The 17635-nt window shown below is 38.0% G+C and overlaps 1 protein-coding gene across 1 annotated transcript in view; it reads left to right on the top strand.

Annotated features, from left to right (window-relative positions):
• PRKX (protein kinase cAMP-dependent X-linked catalytic subunit) overlaps positions 1–16493 on the top strand; it is a 59879-nt gene extending 43386 nt beyond the window's left edge. Inside the window, exons 4-9 of the mRNA XM_081197117.1 lie at positions 3085–3204; positions 8113–8208; positions 9523–9580; positions 10687–10764; positions 11286–11436; positions 12176–16493. Of these exons, the coding sequence (XP_081053243.1) occupies positions 3085–3204; positions 8113–8208; positions 9523–9580; positions 10687–10764; positions 11286–11411 (478 nt within the window). The 3' untranslated portion in view covers positions 11412–11436; positions 12176–16493. The remainder of the gene's footprint in view (positions 1–3084; positions 3205–8112; positions 8209–9522; positions 9581–10686; positions 10765–11285; positions 11437–12175) is intronic.
• Positions 16494–17635: the final 1142 nt, after the last annotated feature.

Genomic DNA, 17635 nt, shown 5'->3' with positions numbered 1-17635 from the left:
AAAAAAAAAAAAATTCAATAAGAGGGATTTTTTTGTTTTTTCAAACACGAGGAAACAATGTATCATAAATTCAGAACACTTCATTCCTTCTAATTTGAATATACAGTTTTCCAGGTTCGATGGATTTTAAGTGAAGCGTGGTTTATATCCAGATTTAAATTGCCAAGCAAAAATGCTCATCTAAATACTGTACTTGATTTAAATCATTTTTTTTGTTTTGTTTTTGCAATATCCTTATTTTATTTGAAGCATGTTACTAGCCAGTTGCTGGAATAACTAAAAAATGATTGTTTGTAAATACCGTATTTTTCGCCCTATAGGACCCACCAGCCCATAGGACGCACCTAGGTTTTTCTTTGGGGGGGGGAATAAAGAAAAAAAATATATCCCCCCCAGCTGCGGGGCTGGGGCGGGGGAAGCCTGAGCTTCTAAAAACGCACCCACCGTAGTTTTTAGAGGAGAAAAGGATATCTGCCCGAAGCACGGGGCGCTTTGCTTCAGCGCGCCCTGCGCTCTGGGCAGCAGGCTGCTATCCGCAGCCTAGGGAACCCTGCGGGAACTCCCGCGGGCTCCCCAGGCTTGCTGATAGCTTCCTGAAGCCTGGAGAGCAAGAAGGGTCGGTGCGCACCAACCCCTCTCGCTCTCCAAGCTTCAGCGAAAGCCTGCATTCGCCCCATAGGACGCACACAGATTTCCCCTTCATTTTAGGAGAGGAAAAGGTGCGTCCTATAGGGCGAAAAAGACAGTAAATATAGCCTAAGTACAGACATTTTTTTAAAATTTCAGGAAGCATTTTAAGTAAACTTTCCTGGATTATGGTTAATTTTAACTCATTTTTAATTTTTTGCACCTCTTTTATAACTTCTTGGTACACAGCTTAGAAACTACAGTAGTAAGCAGTATATAAATTGTTGAAGTAAGTAAATGCAACCTTAGAAGTAGGCTTGAAAACCTTTGGTAAAGCATCCCACATGAATTGTAGAATTATTGCCTCAAAAAAAGAGACCAGGTATATTTGGTCTTTGGTTTTGGTACACTCAGGAATATCAAGTGTGATTGTTCATTGGGACAGCTTTTAACTCTTATATTAAACTGGGATAAATTCCTATAGAAAACTTGGAATGGTAGAGTTCATTATCCTCTGGGACCTCTAACCTAGCTCCTGTGTAGCATATAAGAGAGTTGTAAATCCAGGGTTGTTTCTAGCTTCAAATAAGTATTTTAAAGGGATTAGTGATTGGCCTTTGGCTACTTTTTGCAACGGAGAATGATTTTTTTTTTAATGCAGCATGTGTTTGATCTCTAAAACTTTTAAAAAGGAGCTTGCCTTGTATAAATTCACATGGTCCACTTACATTGTGACAAAAGTCTTCATATGCATGGTGTATTTATTGGCAGCTGTGATCGGTTGAGTAGATCTTGTAGACGACAGATTACTATAACAGTGTCAGTAAGAATAGGTAGCCAATGTAAATACCTTCCAGATGCTGTTGGACTACAACTCCCATCAATCCTGACCAGTGTCCATGCTGACTATGGCTGATGGGATGTGGAGTCCCAGCAACATCCAGAACACACCATATTGTCCATTCCTGCAGTTCTTATTAAAGTATCCTACCCAGTGTACAAGCATTAGTGATGCTATGATTTCCTGTTTTCAAAAGTTGATTTTGAACTTTGTATTGAAGAGTGATATTAAGTTCAAAAGTGCAGAAGTTGATAAACTTCTAGTCAGGAGTTGATGTTGTGCCTTAAAAAGGCAGACTTGATCACTAGCTTTCTCATAAAGGAGGAAGAGGAGACCCACCATAGAGTATATAGATGGTCTTTTCAAAATCCGTCAGTTATCTAGATCAGGGAGCTTCCTGAACCTTGGTCAGACAAGCTCAAAGATTTCACAGATCCTTGTTTCCAGTTTCCCTGAGCTTCCTTGGGTTTGTCCTTGGCTCCCTATAGCATTAAAATTATCCTTGTTTGCACAACTCCAGTGTAAATTACCTTTTTCTGGGACTAAAGTAAATTGAACCTACCAACAGAGAAATGCTCTCAAAATCTGTTTGATTGGCTTTTCTATTCCAGTAAAAGATTATCCCTCATTAAAACAGACACGTGTGGCCAAAAAGCAGCTTTGTAAGTGGATTTGGTGTATATTTTGAAGTGGAGAATAACATCAGGTGTGCAGTTATGCTCATTTTGTCATTCATACACTCACTGTCAACGGGACACATTCCTATTCCATACTAGATATTTGCAAATTTGGCTACATCATTGATTAAGATAGTTATCATATATATATTTTCTTCTTGTGCTAAGTCGAGGTCTTCTCTCTTTTTTTGTAAATTTTGTTCAAAATACCTAGCTTAACCTATTCAATACTTACTAGTGTAGCAACCAGTTAGGAATCTGATTGGGCAGAATGGTCTTGTGGCCAAAGGTTTGGTAAATACAATGTGAAATCCCTGGGATAAAATCAGTACCATTTGGTTCTGGGTGCACTGTTATCCCTGAGCTGTGACCTAGCATTTGTGGCCATTTTGCTTAAGCCTCCTGCTTCAGGTGATAAATTGGAGTTCTTTAAAGTGCTCTGCTTAGTCTCTGAGAGTTGCTGATCACTTGCTTTCATTGTGGAGTATAAACATTTAGGAGCTTCCAGTTGCCTTACATTAAAGGAAATTCTAATTGTATTCACTAAGTGTTCACTTCATTTATTTATCTTTTTGTAATCTTTTATATACTGTCATCCATAACAATACCAAGGTGGTTTACAACCTTTAAAAAAACCAAATAAACAAAAATGTAAAACTAATATAAGCAGCATTACAATAAATACAAATAAATTCAGTAACCAGAACAGTTCTCAGAGCCTCATCAATTTTATAATAGGTTATGCTGTTTATATGGTATTGGAATGTGGCTGTGATTCTCCTATAACTTTAAACATGCTGAACTGTTTCTGATTACAAGCCTTTAGGTCTTGGGTAGCCCAGTTTCAATGAAAGCTTAATCCATCACAAATATGAAATGTAATTTTAGCTTCCTGTTCCTTGTTATTTAGCTTCCTGTTCCTTGTTATTTTTTTCTTAGGACATGGACACTCTGTGGGACCCCAGAATATCTTGCCCCAGAAGTCATACAGAGTAAAGGTCACGGAAGAGCAGTAGATTGGTGGGCCCTCGGCATTCTGATATTTGAGATGCTGTCTGGGTAAGTTGAATGGGGAATATAGAATTAAGTGAAGTACAGATATTTTTCGTTTTCTCACAGTGAACTAATACGGAAAATCTGGTTCTTTTACATGTCCCAGCATTGCTTTCGTGTTGTGTGGAAAAGCAATTTTGGAGACAGAAAATGAGACTGTTCTGCACAACATCAGCATACTTAACTGCACAGAATTCCCGTCTTCTAAAATTGAGATGATAAATATTTGTTTCCTTGTGAGAAAACAGTGGCTTTTAACATTCATTCTCATGGTATTACATATCCATGGGAGACTCCCACACAACTGGAACGACATCTAAGTGACCTAGGCATATGGTTCGGACTAATTGTGTGTGCCTTTCCCATGCAATAGGTAGTGGCCCCTTCCTGGCATAGAATAGAACCATGTAATTGGTGCCCTCATATGGCTGAATTGTTTGTGGCAGGAAAAGGGGACCTGTGGCTTTGCAGATGTTGTTGCATTGCAGTTCCATCATCCCTGATCATCAGCCATCCTGGTTGGGGTTGATAGGAGCTGGAGTCAAATAACATCTAGAGCTTTCCAGAGCTTTCCAAACTTTTCATGTTGATGACACACTTTTTGGACATGCATCATTTCGTGACACAGTAATTCAGTTTTACTAGCAAACCGGAAGTTAAACTAACCCCTTTCCAGCCAGGGAAGTGCGGGGAGCATTCGCTTGACACATCTACACACTGCAGCTGACACACTAACATGTTTGGAAACACACAGTTTGGAAAGCTCTGATCTAGACAGTCACAGGTTCCCCAACCCTGTTTTAGATATATCCTGTAGCCATGTCATAGCCACCCATAGACAAATGCAAGAATATTTCAGTTGGATGATGACTCAGGGGCACATATATTAACTTGTAATTCAAAAAGAATCCCATGTTCCTCACTTAGATCCACTTGTGTCATTGGGTGGTAGGTTTCATGCCTTGCTAACAAGTTTTAATTGAAATAGATCACACTTTTAATTTTAAAAAATCAATACATCTTTTAAAGACATTCTCACATTTATGTTAAGAAGTTTTAACTCATCAGGCATGCTGTTTTCAAAGAGAATCTGTTTTGGGAAAAGAGAACAAATCCCATATTTGCATTCAGTATTTCAGTATGAGAGGATACATCTGATAATCTTATGTTTCTATGCTAGATTGGTCTCATGCTGTTTGAGTTTGTTGGACTTCTTGCTGGTACCTGTTTAATCAACATTTTTTGCTGCATGTACACATCTCTGTGTGTGTTAGAGCGAGAATATTATAATTCAGTATCCCATAAATCCATGAATATTTGAATCCACTAGATGGCAGCATTTTCAGATTAATGCGTAGATGATTTAACTAGCTTTGTTGCAGAAAGGCTTTCTTAGAAATTTCCTACACTAGTAAAAGATAAATTTGTTAAGCTGGCATTTGGATTAGATTTATCCCAGCAAAGTCTATAGGGTTGGATCCAAGTTAGCTGAACTATATTTTCATTGAGAAATCATAATTTCAGTTCAGATAACTTAATCTAGATCTAATCCTTTGTATTTAAAAAAAGATGTAGGTGCAGTTATAAAAGAATTGTGTAAAGTATCATTGCTTAATGTTGCATTAGTATAACTCTGCAGAAATGGGATGCATACCAGATAATTTATCCATGCATTTTCCCTTCAACTCTTATTATCTCTTGGAGGTAACTAGTAAGGCACTTCAAACATAGATCTGTGTCCTGAATATGCACACACATTTTCATTCCTACAGTTCAAGCGATGTTGGGGTTTTTTTTACAAGCAAACCAGTTAAAAAGATGGTCAAACTTAAGGCAGTAATCTACTCAATCAGTTACAAACAATTCTCAGGAATCAGTGCAAAAATCTGTTTGGTCTTAAGAATAATATGGATTCATTAGGTTTGTGACAGAATTGTATGCTTTTCATAAACAGTCTAAAATAGAGAGCCTGTGCACATAAGACTTAAATGAGGCCTGCAATCTTTTCCTTTCTTTTTTTACTGGCTTTGTCTTTCTTATAGAAGAACCTTCTATAAAAAGATAAAAACAAGTCAAACCAACATGTGGTCTGCTAGTATCAAAGTACTTCCTGCAGAAACATTACTGTGAATCTGTTATACAAATCAGCTAAAGAGACACAGACATGTTTTTTAAAAATAGAAGCAATTTCCTAAGTAGTATTTTAACACACCCACACGGTGTTGCCTGATTAAATGCACATCAAATGAATATTATACCATAGGCTTTTAAAGCTGATCTGAGCTGTATCTTACTCTGAATTATGTTTAAAGAATCTGAAAAGCTTGCTTGATGGAATCTTCCATTAATAAAGAAAATTCCACTTCTGCTTTGGCTCACAGGTCCCAATACTGCATTCAGCAGACGGCACACTAAAAAAACCAATTCCTAAACTCCAGCTGTGCTTGCTTGATACCAAACTTATGTGACAAAGGAAAACATCACTTAAAGGGAAGGGCAGGCTAGGGGGACTTATTAAAATCTGGAGAACTTCAATTTTTATTTAATTTGTTAGCTCTCTCAGTTGGATCAGAATGTTTCAATACGTGCCAGCAACCTTTTGCATGCATTATCCCTGAACTGGAAGATACACTAATGATATTTCGACCTGTAGGCAAATACTAGAGCAGAGTTGGCAGCCTTTTTTGGGCCAGAGGCCACATTTCCTTCTGGGCAGCCTTTGGAGGACCACATTCCAGTGATGAGTGTGGCCAGAGGCAATAGTGGATGGAGGAGCAACTGATATACATTTTCCCCCTTGTACAGTAGCCTGGTTTCTACAGACACCAACATCCTCCTCCACTTGCACAAGCAAAAGGCATTAAGAGTTCAAGGATACATTTCAGCCAGGCAAAAACTCACCCACTGAGGGGTTTGGCTTGGGCATTTTTGAAGGGCAGACAAGAGAGACCTGTTGTCAGGGCCGTCTTAAGCATATGTGGTGTTGGGTTGCAAAGATCCGCCCGCCTTCCTCCTGCAGCCAATCGGAAGCAGCGGAAGCCGTGTTGGACATTCAGGTTCCAAAAAACGTTTTCAAACCGGAACACTCACTTTTGGGTTGCGGCGTTTGGAAGCCAAAACATTCTAGTCGCAAGGTGTTCGACTTCCAGGATACGACTGTATAAAATAATTCCTTACAAATGCGCTCCTATAAATTATACTTTTTGCTGGCTACTCGATTCTTGCCTGCTTGCCAAACCAGCTCTTCTTCTTCACCTTACTTCAACAGTGTTCCTTCAGAGAAAAGCTTTGTAAAAATATATATGCAACAACAATCCTTGTGGCTCCAGAAATAAGAATTAGGACACTTCGGTTCCAAGTCACCAGCTAGGCTTTATTTGGGCTTTTTCATTTTTAATGTTTAGTTTTATGTAATTGTAAGAGCAATTCAAAGGTTTTATAATAGAGCAAAGATCCAAATGGCTGTGATTAGATAAGCAAAAAGATAGAATTAGCTTTACGAGAATTCACTTGAGCCTTTCCATTCTAACTGAAGAATAAAAAGGTAACGGTAAAGGACCCCTGAGAGTTAAGTCAAGTCCAGTCACAGACTAAGGGGTAGTAATATTTCAACACAATTTATTCTGGTTATTAAGTAACCAGATAGTATTGCACTATCTTCATTTAGGAAGAGCAGCTGAGATTAAAGGACAGTGGCAAAATTATTGAATTAGCATATTTGCTTCATGCACATTCACTAAATATATTGTCTGTTAACTTGGAAATGGTTCAAAGAGCTACTTTAGGCAATCTTAAGGGCTTAGGTATGGTCAATGCGATTTCTGACCTTTTCTTCCTTTAAGCAGAAGAAATGTCTCCCCCCGCTCCAGCAATGCACCAGAACAGGCCATGGGGGGGGGGGAGTTGCTGTTTGAAGAGGCATACCCCGACTTCTTTTGACCATGAGGAATTAGTTGAAAGATACTTTCCAATTCCACCTGATTTGGAAAGAAAAGGTTTTTCCTGCCCCTTGATATAGCTGGTCTTATAATAGTGTTAGCCATTAAACTGGAGTCGACTTCTCCAACAATAAAACAAACACTTCCATTTTTAACTGATCTATTACTACATAACATCAACCATTCCAAAATACCCATGATTTCTTAAATTGGAACAGCAGGAGGAATTCTTCCCAAGATGGACAAAATTTACAAGACACATGAGGATCTAAGGCTTAAAAACATGTTTCTGAAGAGGTCTTGGGTGTTTTGTTAGAGCTCCTTTATACTTAAGTGCTAAATATTTGTACTAAGTTTATTAACTAAAGTAATATCCTCATGGCACAGATATGCTGCTTCGCCAGTATTTAAAACATGCCACCCCAGGTCTTGCTAGCATAGCAAGCTTTATGATCAGACCCCTATTCATCACAAGCTAGCACTTAATAAATCAGACCTATTTCTTTAACAGATGCCCTGTACCTCAATTGTGAGGAATGCATACACCAAGGCATAAAACCCCCAGCCTGTTAACAAGAGGATTGACTTCACTGTGACGCAGGGTGCTTCAGAGGGCAAAAGTGAAGGCTGCAAGGCAACCCAGAGTGTTTTTTTTTAAAAAAACCATTCATAATTTTGTCACTCATTGCATGATATAAGCGTACTGTCATTCTCTATGCTTTATGTATGTTTCTAGAAAGTGTATTCTTTGGTTTACACCAGGCCAAGGGGCAGCAGAAGTAGTCAATATGTGTGTGTGTTTAAGTCACTTTTCTGGACTTCAGTAAGTACAGTACAGCTGTATGCATAAATACGTGCAGGTCTAATATTGGGAAGCAGATGGCATTTAAAATAGGCTATGGCTTTTGCAATATACTTTCAAAGATTTTTAAATTTATAGCTGTGTGGTTTTGTGTGTCTTCCTCCTCTTGATTAGGTTTCCTCCATTCTTTGATGACAACCCTTTTGGAATATATCAGAAGATTCTTGCTGGTAAAATAGATTTCCCCAGGCATCTGGATTTATATGTAAAGTAAGTGCATTCACCTTAATCACTGGTTTATTCTATTTAGGTTCTACCTTAGCATTACTTTAAAGTGTCATTCAAAGTACAGTGTGTGAAGCCGCTTGTCACATGCAGCCACTATTTATTTGTACAGTGTGCACTGTCTGTGGATTCTGGGGAGAGAACACTCTAATTTATATACTTGACATTAATTAAATTCTAGGGGGCTCTAATGTGAATTCAGAAAGCTTGCTCAGAGTTTTAAATATTTAACTTTAATTAGAGCTGAGCCTAATTAGTAGCATTAGTTCTGGTTTTCATATAGCAATTTGCATGTGTGATGAAGATTTCCACCCAACAGCTTAGCAAATCTCATAAAATCAGACATTACCTTGCCTTCTATAGCTCAGACAGAGCCTATTTTTAAGACTCCAGGGAGCTCTGTTGTCCCTGAGCTGGCATATAGGGCACAGCTCAGGGAAACTGACAACCCTTGAGAACAAGGGAGGCATAGAACCCCTGAGCTTTTCTGATAAAGCTTTGGGAAGCTTTCCAGTGTGAACTGAAACCCGAGCAGGATCTTTTTGTCTATACTTTATGCAAGCAATCAGGTCATAGCCCTGACTCAGCCAAGTGGGCTTGAGAGTAGGGCTTTACAGATAATATCTTAAAGGCGTCTGCCTGACCTTCACCAATTGCACAGTTCCTTTGCTCCTAAACCACTAGAGCAAGTATGGGGACCTCTCTGCAGGAAATGCCTCTCCCAGACCATGCCCCTCCCCAGTCTGCAGCAAGGATTAATAGAGTAGGAACTATATATTTCATGGCTGAAAAACGATACAACTATACTAGTTCAGCCGGTGGCAGCTGTGTGCTTAATCTGTATTTATAAGGGGTCACTTAATCACACTGGAATGCTGACTAAATGGTTTGAGTAGATCGGCAAAGAATTTAATAATTTTGAAATATGTACCTGCCCTCCCCATATGTTTTCTTGGCAACTCAGCTTTCAGTTACTCTGTCTGCATCCCTGTCAAAGGTATGTTGAAAGGTGGATTTATTGCTCACCTTCCCCAGCTGCACCCCAGTTATCTCAACTGGAGTATTAAGCATTGGAGATTTGTTGCTCAAGCTACAGTCTCTCTCCATTTGAAAGCTGATAACTGCAGGGAGAATGTTAGCCTTATTACATTACTACTACTACTACCACCACCACTGCCACCACCACTACTACTACTACTACTTCTTTCACTATCATTAGATGCCTTTATAAATTTTCTGTCATCGTGAACTCAAATACAACTTCAAAAATTGACTAATTTTTCCCCACCCCTTGTCCAGGGACCTTATTAAAAAACTTCTTGTGGTTGACCGAACAAGACGGCTAGGAAACATGAAGGTAAGCTTTAAATGCTACTTTTAAATCTCAGCACATCCTAACCATTGGCATAAAACGTTTTCCTTATCTTCAGTTTCCAGAAATGCTCTTTTTGGTTTACTTAAAACCAAATTTCAATACATTCGATTTATTTTGTGGAGGGGGGGGATCTTATTAATGTATTCTTAAGTGTGGGAAAGCCATATCGTTCTAGAGTTAGGGGTGAGCAGTGGGGCTCAAGGCAATGCTATTCTTCTAGAAAAAGAGGTGCCAGAACTCACCGTGACTGCCTCTCTTGTTCTCTTATAATGGTAATGGCGCCCACCTGAGAGGTGCCAGAGCTGAGTTCCAGTTCTGGATGGAAATAAAGCCCTGGTTCAAGATCCCTAAAAGAAAAAGGGATTGCAAAAAGTTCCAAACAGGCATATTCAAACTTGAGTGAATAGGTAGGAAATGCCATGTGGTGTAAACAAGCATAAAGTTACGATGTTAGTGCAAAACACCTTAGTTTCACATAGTGACTTGGCCAGGAATCAAACCTTGGGGTCATAGTGGATAGTTTGATGGAGATGTTGGTTCTATGTAGAAAGCAGCCATGAGAAAGGCAAATTTCATGCCGGCGATCATTAGGAGACAAATTTAAAATAAAACTGCTGCTATTCCAGTCTGTGATCTACCTGCATTTGGAATACTGTGTACAGTTCTGTGCATTCAGTAGGACTCCAGTCATGTGTTCCTCAAAAAGGAACAACCCATAGTATACCAATTTCAAATTTGAGATCAGTTTCAAAAACTTGTACTATTGCATGTGGGTAAAAGAATCAAAACATTACTCAGTATATGCTTTGTAGAAATCAGTCCCAATCTCACAATATTACTTGCATTCGGCATGTAAAAGGATGATTTGTGACCAGCAGAATCCAAATTTGGTACAGGAAAAGCTGCTGGGGAATCCAGTATTTAAGAGAGAACCAGAAAAATTGGGCAAACTGGAGTGTGTGCACTAGAGTGTGCCCTCAAAATACAGATGGCAGAAATACATATGGGTCTGCATAAAGTGTTTGCTAGAATATATTTTGGCATTTCCTGTCAGTGAATAAACATCTAATTTGATTTTTCTTCAAAAGAATGGAGCTGATGATGTGAAGAGGCACAGATGGTTCAGGTCTGTAGACTGGGATGCTGTACCACAGAGAAAATTAAAGGTGAATTGTGCAGAAACAAATGCAGCTTTGAGATAATTCATTATACTTCTGCTTCATTTGATTCTTTTTCAGCTAAAAAAAAAAAATCTGTTTGGAAGGTTGTCCTAGAATTATAGTGAAGGTCATATGCCTGAGTTCTTTATGTTGAAATCCCAGAGCCATCACACCAAACATTTCCCAAACTTACTATAAGTTAGGATTCCACTGGACAAAAAGAAGTTAGTGATAGGACTCTCAGAAGGCAGGTAAGATATCCACCCAGCTGGAGCAAAGCAGATTTGGGTTCAAGTCAGAGCCTTGATAGGAACCTAAGTTCCATAATGAAAGAAAGGTAGGATATAAATGTACTGTAATATAGATAAATAACTGATCAGGCCAAGCAATTGTGCTAAAACTAATCTGTGATAATGAGCTAACTTTATGCCAAGCAAAAAAAATTGGGGAGGGGGTGAAAAATTCTAGACTAAAACTTCATTTGACATGGGATTTAAATTTATTATTATTTTCCTTGTTTAATTCAGCCTCCTATAGTCCCGAAGGTATCAAATGATGGTGATACATCCAACTTTGAAGCTTATCCTGAAGATGACTGGAACAAAATGCCTCCTGTACCTCCTAAAGATTTAGAAATTTTCAAGAACTTCTAAATGTGAGACACAAAATGTCATTAAGGTATTGAATACTCATCTTCCCTAAGTTCTACTTCCTTTTTATTCCTTTTTAACATCTATAGGAAAGCTCTGGCACATGACTTAATTAGACCCACCTTGCCAAGCCACACCTATCATATATGGTATCAGCTGTGAGGCAGGTAAAGATGCAGCTGGGCCAAAAGGGCCTTTGCAGGCACACAAAGTCCCAATGATCAGCTGATTGTCAGGGCTTGCAAAGCACTGAACATTTGATTACAAGACACATTGGTGAAAACAGGTCACCTGACATTGTGATGTCACACGATTGGCAGGTTGGTAGGCCCACTCACTTGTCAAACTTACCTGTTGGGGGTAAAGAAATGAAAAGGATCAGATCTGCTTCCTCTGCATTGTAAAAGCATCCATGATGATCTTGATGTTTTTATTCATTCCTGTTGCATTCATTCCTGTTTATCCTGTTTATTCATTCCTGTTCAGCAGATAGCGTTTATGAATGTCCACTCTCGTACTTTATAGAATCACACCCATACTGATTTTTCCTTTGGTAAAAAGTAATTCCTTGAGAACCTTCTTGACTGAAAGTCAAGAAAGGCATTTTAAAATAGCATGAAAAAAAGAAAGTGATCTTTCCTTGCAGAGATTTTCTTGTGGTTATGTCTATACAGTGTATAATGTCCAGAACTTTGAATAAGGAGATTCAGGTATCTACTACTTTGCAATATCAATTAATCGAACACTTGTTTTTATTTATTTTGTAGAAACTGGAAGATTATTAATGTGCTAGTTGGGAACTGGCAAAGAAGAACATGAAAAAAGTTATGAAGAATTTCTTTGAAATGAGTGAAAGAACGTTACTTCATTATTCATAAAGAAATAATGTTAAAAGTTGGGAAAGGGTCAATAAGTTTAGTTGTATGGATTTGGCATTAGTTCAGTAAACTAAAATACTGAAGCACCTACCCTGAGGTGTAGACTTTGAAACTGTTATAGTTTTTTGGGGTTTGTTTTTTTAAAAAAAGAAACAGTTATTTTTAGTTTTGTTTCTTGCTATGCCCAAATATTTTTGCATAGTTATCTCATTGACTAACTTTATAAGTTTATACTAAGATTGTCATTTAAAGCACAGATTAGAATATGTGTATATAAAGAAATCAATACAGAAAAAGGCACATAAACTGTGCTGAAATGTAAATTTTTGTACTTTACAGAGTCTATGGTTTTTATTCTTAAATGTTTTTTCAAGATGCCCCTTAGAAGAAGAAAATCTTGAAATGATCAATAGGTTTTTCAGCATCTTCTATACGTTTTATAATTCTTTGTAAAAAAGAAATATACAAGTAAATTTTGAGAAAATTGTAACATTTCCAGTGCTCCACACCTGCAGCCCTACTATTTGAAAGCTGAAAGATAAAGGGCCTGTATGTTTTGTTTAGATTACACAATGTTTTCTTTATGAATTTGAGTTGAAATTTTGTCCATGCAAATCATGATTCTTGATTACTGCAGACTATGTAAAATGTTTTTCATTAACTATATGAAATCATGGCAAAATCATACCTATTGGTAAGGTGTGTTCTCTGAGTTTAGGTTTAGAATCGTTGCACTTACAGGGACCTGAAGATCATCTAATAAATCTTCTGCCATATGCACTGTTTCATACATGAATTACCATCACTGAACAACTGCAACCTAAGGTGATGGCTTGGTGCGTGAAACATTCACCACAGATCAACTGCTACAATCAGATTTCACATTGCATAAGTATCACTTGAGGAAACAAGGCTATTCACATGGTCTTCTGAGTCATCATCGTGAAAATTAATGAACATCCTTGTGTGTAAATTAAAATTCTACAGATTCCGAAGTAGAATCTTCTACATGTCAATTAATGTCATTTATACTGCTGAAATAAACCAGAATATGTAGAATTAGGACTATATACTTACACGATCCCAAGATTGAGCTCAACAGGCAAGGAGAACCTGTGGCCTTCTAGATGTGGCTACAAGTCCCATCCCTTTGATCATTGGCCATATCAGCTGGGACTGACTAGAGTTGGAAATCCAACATATGAAGGGTTATGTGTAGAAGTTCTTTGAGCTGTTCACACCTAGTACCACTACTAGGATTTAAGCTTACTTATTTCTGGCAAGCTTAACTTTGAACTGGCATGTATGTTTAAAAATAAAATTTCAGCAGTTGTGCATTCAGAGAAATATTTGTTGTATGTGAAATTCTCTCCAATGATGGCTTTAGACACCTACCATGGTTATAGATGTTTGGTCTGTACATTTGAAGAAGTTGTTTAAAAAAATCAATGACTGATTCTTCTCCCTACAGTCTGCAAATCCTCACTGTTAGGTGGCTCATGCATATGCAATTTATAAATGTAAAGACTTGTCCAGCTTTCTGGTCTCTTCTGGTCAGTTTTCCCCACAGACCTTTACTGTGACTATTTGAACCTGCGATGCTACAAAAAACCCATATTTCTCTTATTGTACATAAGATCACATTTTTTTAGACCACATTGTGGGGAAAACTGACTCCAAAAAGAGGAGATAGCGTGTCTTGCAAGTGGCAGGGGATTGAAACTTTTCACAGTTTCCTGTCACCTACTCATTATCAAATGAGTTCTAGTCCTTTTCCTTCTGTACTTTTTGCAGTTAGCACAATCTATCTGCCAGAGAATAAGTGACTGTTTTGCTGTTACTGCATCTACTGATTCTGAACACAACATTTGTGTGTCTTGCATAATTCTTCCGAGATGAACCTTCCAAATCTTGACTTCCTGTGTTGCAGAATCTTGGCATTTGATGTGCACCATATTAAGGTGCTTGCAAACAGAGTACTTCTGTTTGTTTCTAGCTTGCAGCAGTTTTAACAGTTGGAACCATGCTAAGCAAAAAAAAACAGTGGATACAGGAAGACATACTGCTTAATTTGCACATAACACTCAGCCAAACCACAACTTGGCATGAATGCACATGTTCCCGGACAGGAGGTTGTGAGCTGTAAACCAAGAACAAACCCTGGTGCAGCTCATAATTTGTCTAAAGCAAAAGAAACAACCAACCCAGGTCTGCATGACACACTAAGCCAAACCATGGGTAGCTCAAACCAGGAAGAATGGAACAGCCTCTTTTGTGGGAGTATGCATGTTCATGCTAAGCCATGATTTGCCTTATTGTTATATGTAAATTGAGCCAATGTATTCTATGAGTTGGTCTGCTATTCCATAAATTTATATCCTCTGAATTCAGTTATGCTATTACAACTTCTTTCTCAAGGAAAAATAATAATACTGAAATAGTGCTTCCAATAAGTAAGTAGGAAAGTAACATTTCCTTAGCTGTCAAAGTTATACCAGAGAATTGTGGCTTTCATTTGGCAAGTTAATCATCCGTAAAATAAATCAATTATGTATTGTAAATTGAATTCTGCACAAGAAGAAACTGAATCTTCATTTGTATGAACGACAGGTGCATTTTAGAATATAGCTTCCCTTAGCATAAACAACAATATAAAAGAGCTGTTCTGATGCATCTGTTCACAAGGCACTGGTGATGCTTCGCAAATATTGTGCACTGAAGTCTGAAGCCTGCCTTACGGTTAATTTAGCAGGATACCACCAAACTGGAAACAGCAAAAGGCTGCCTCGAAAAGTGATAATGCAGTATGGGTGTTGTGCTTTTATCTTCCAATTTTCTGCTGTAAGCTGCCCTGGGGAAATAGTTATTGACAGTTTATATAAATAAAATGAATAAATTAAAAAAATCAACTGGAGCTGCGCACACTGGGCTGGATCCAGACTGAGTTAGTTGAACTTGGTCCAGTTGAAGTAAATTGAACAATTTAGCTCTGACATTGAAATCAGTGGGTGTCAAGTTCAGCTAAACCTCTATTTGGGCATTATAGCCCCTATAAAGGAGCAATGCAAGATCAGTGAGTATCTATGCCCCTTGTGTCTGCACATACAGCATGGCATCTACTGGGAAGTGTACCTTTTCAAATGCAGAGGTGTCACAAAAGCTTCCATGTGATCTGGAACCACAGCCCAGTTTTGCTGCTCCCATGTTGCTTTATATGGGAACTATAATGCCCGAAGATGGCTTAGGCTGCAGTCCTATATGCCAGGAAGAGGAAACTTGTTTCTCTCCAGATGTTGGATTCCAAATTTCATAGCTGCAACCCTCATGTCCAGTGATCAGGAATGAGAGGCTTTGTAGTCAAACAACATGTGGTGGCAGGCCACAGATTCATTTCACAGCCTTAGCTTCTCCTAAATTCCACTTAAATTTTTTCATACACCTATTGATTTATTTTTATTAGAATTCTTATTCTTCATGCCTTATTTTTATAATGGTTAGATCTTTTTTAAGGGACTCAAAACAAAAATTCCCCTTTTCGCATCAACACACAGCTTTCATGATATGGATGAAACCAAAACAAATCGCCCCTACAGCCTTCTCTGTATTCAATTATAAGGTGGATAATGGGCATAATTTTGTAACCAAACATGATGCAGTATAATTGAAATGGGGGTCATGCCTTAAATTGCCTAGATGTACTTGCTTGCTCAAACGTTTGTGCTGTTGTTGAATTTAACAAAGGTGATCTGCTGTAGAAGAGCAAATTTAATTTATTGAAATGTAGGTACTAAACTGTTTAACTGGATGGACAAATCTTGGAAAGTGGAAAATAGCAAGCCAGTCATCTTGCCATCCTGGAAAACTAAGATTCAGTGATTCCTATACTACAGAATTTTTCAGCTTTCAAGAACTGTAGCATAATTCCTTTGTACTGTACTGTGTACAGATTTCCTATGTTTTGCACTTTTCTATGGCAAACATGACAGCTTTATAAATACTCTGTTGTACAGTAAGTAAGGGATAGTTACATTTGTGTAAAAAATCAAATTGAACAGATTTGACTTCCAACGCTGACTTGGACTGATGTCGGAGAAGTTGCTTGCTTATTTGAACTCATGTGTATAAGTACTGTACAAATATATAAGTCAGTCCTCATTGCACAATGAAAATCACTGTGATCTGTAAATAAAACTTAGTCCAAAAATTATTCAGCTCTTTAATTGTATATCAGTTCTGAAATTAATTATATTTGACCTTTGAAACATTTTTTTACCCTATTGGAAGTTACAAAGTGTTTTGAATCTCTTATAACAGGGGTGGCCAACTCCCAAGAGACTGCGATCTACTCACAGAATTAAGAACTGGCAGCACACAGTAGAAGGCAGAGACAGGTTGTGCTGTCCTTTATTGGATGATGAATCCTTCTCCAAGTATGAGTAACTGCATAGACCAAATTTATTCATTCTTTGTAGGCATGAACCTTTTAGACAAAATCAAGTGGATAAGATACGATACGAGTTCAGCTTGTGGGATCTGCTCTGTTATCTACGACCTTGGAATAAAACAGACCCTGTAGGCAGATTCTCCTTCGCCATCCATCCTTTTAACCTCAAAGAAGAAACAAGATGACAGGCACAGAGAAATTTGCTCACTGTTACTGGGAGATCTACAACTGTAGCAACAACCTGCTCATACAACTATTCCCTAGCGGCAATTGGTTGCTTGTAATTGATTGCTTGCTTGCAATTGGTTTCTTGCACTTGTGAAAATTCTTGTGCAACCCGTGGCTTACTTGTGCAGTCATTTCCACAACAATGATAATTCTCCAACCTCTTGCACTAGTCTGACATTGGACCTCACCCACTGTGTTGATTTGCTGAATTAAATAAAAATAAATAGGCATATATACATTGTAGTATGTTGAGCAAAGAAGAGGAAGGTAAAGAAAGAAACATTGTCTAATAATAAAAAGAAAAAAATGAAGGCATGGCTTTAGATCTGCAATCAGACCATGTTTCCCAGAAGGAATATAGATCGTAATTTCTTAAATGTTTGACTGCGTCTGTATGCTTTTTCATTTTTAATACCCACTTTAAATTAGAGTAGACTCATTGAAAGTAATGAACCCAAGTTTGTCATGTCCATTTGTTTTCTGAATAGAACTTACACTGGAAATGACCCATTTGTTTTGAAATGGATATTGAGGGTAAATTCCATATAGTAGAATGTTTCGTAGACAATGAAAATGGATTCTTAGAATGGCTATTCCTGGTGGTCTCATTTTAACCACCCCACATAAAAAGCAAAAGCCACATCCTTTTCTAAGTCCCTCTTTAAATACAAAGAGTA

This window comes from Podarcis bocagei (genome assembly GCF_964188305.1).
Source record: "Podarcis bocagei genome assembly, chromosome: 6".
In the NCBI taxonomy this organism is placed as follows: Eukaryota; Metazoa; Chordata; class Lepidosauria; order Squamata; family Lacertidae; genus Podarcis; species Podarcis bocagei.
Note: the sequence above shows the minus strand (reverse complement) of the source record. Positions and strands in the feature narration are given on the sequence as shown.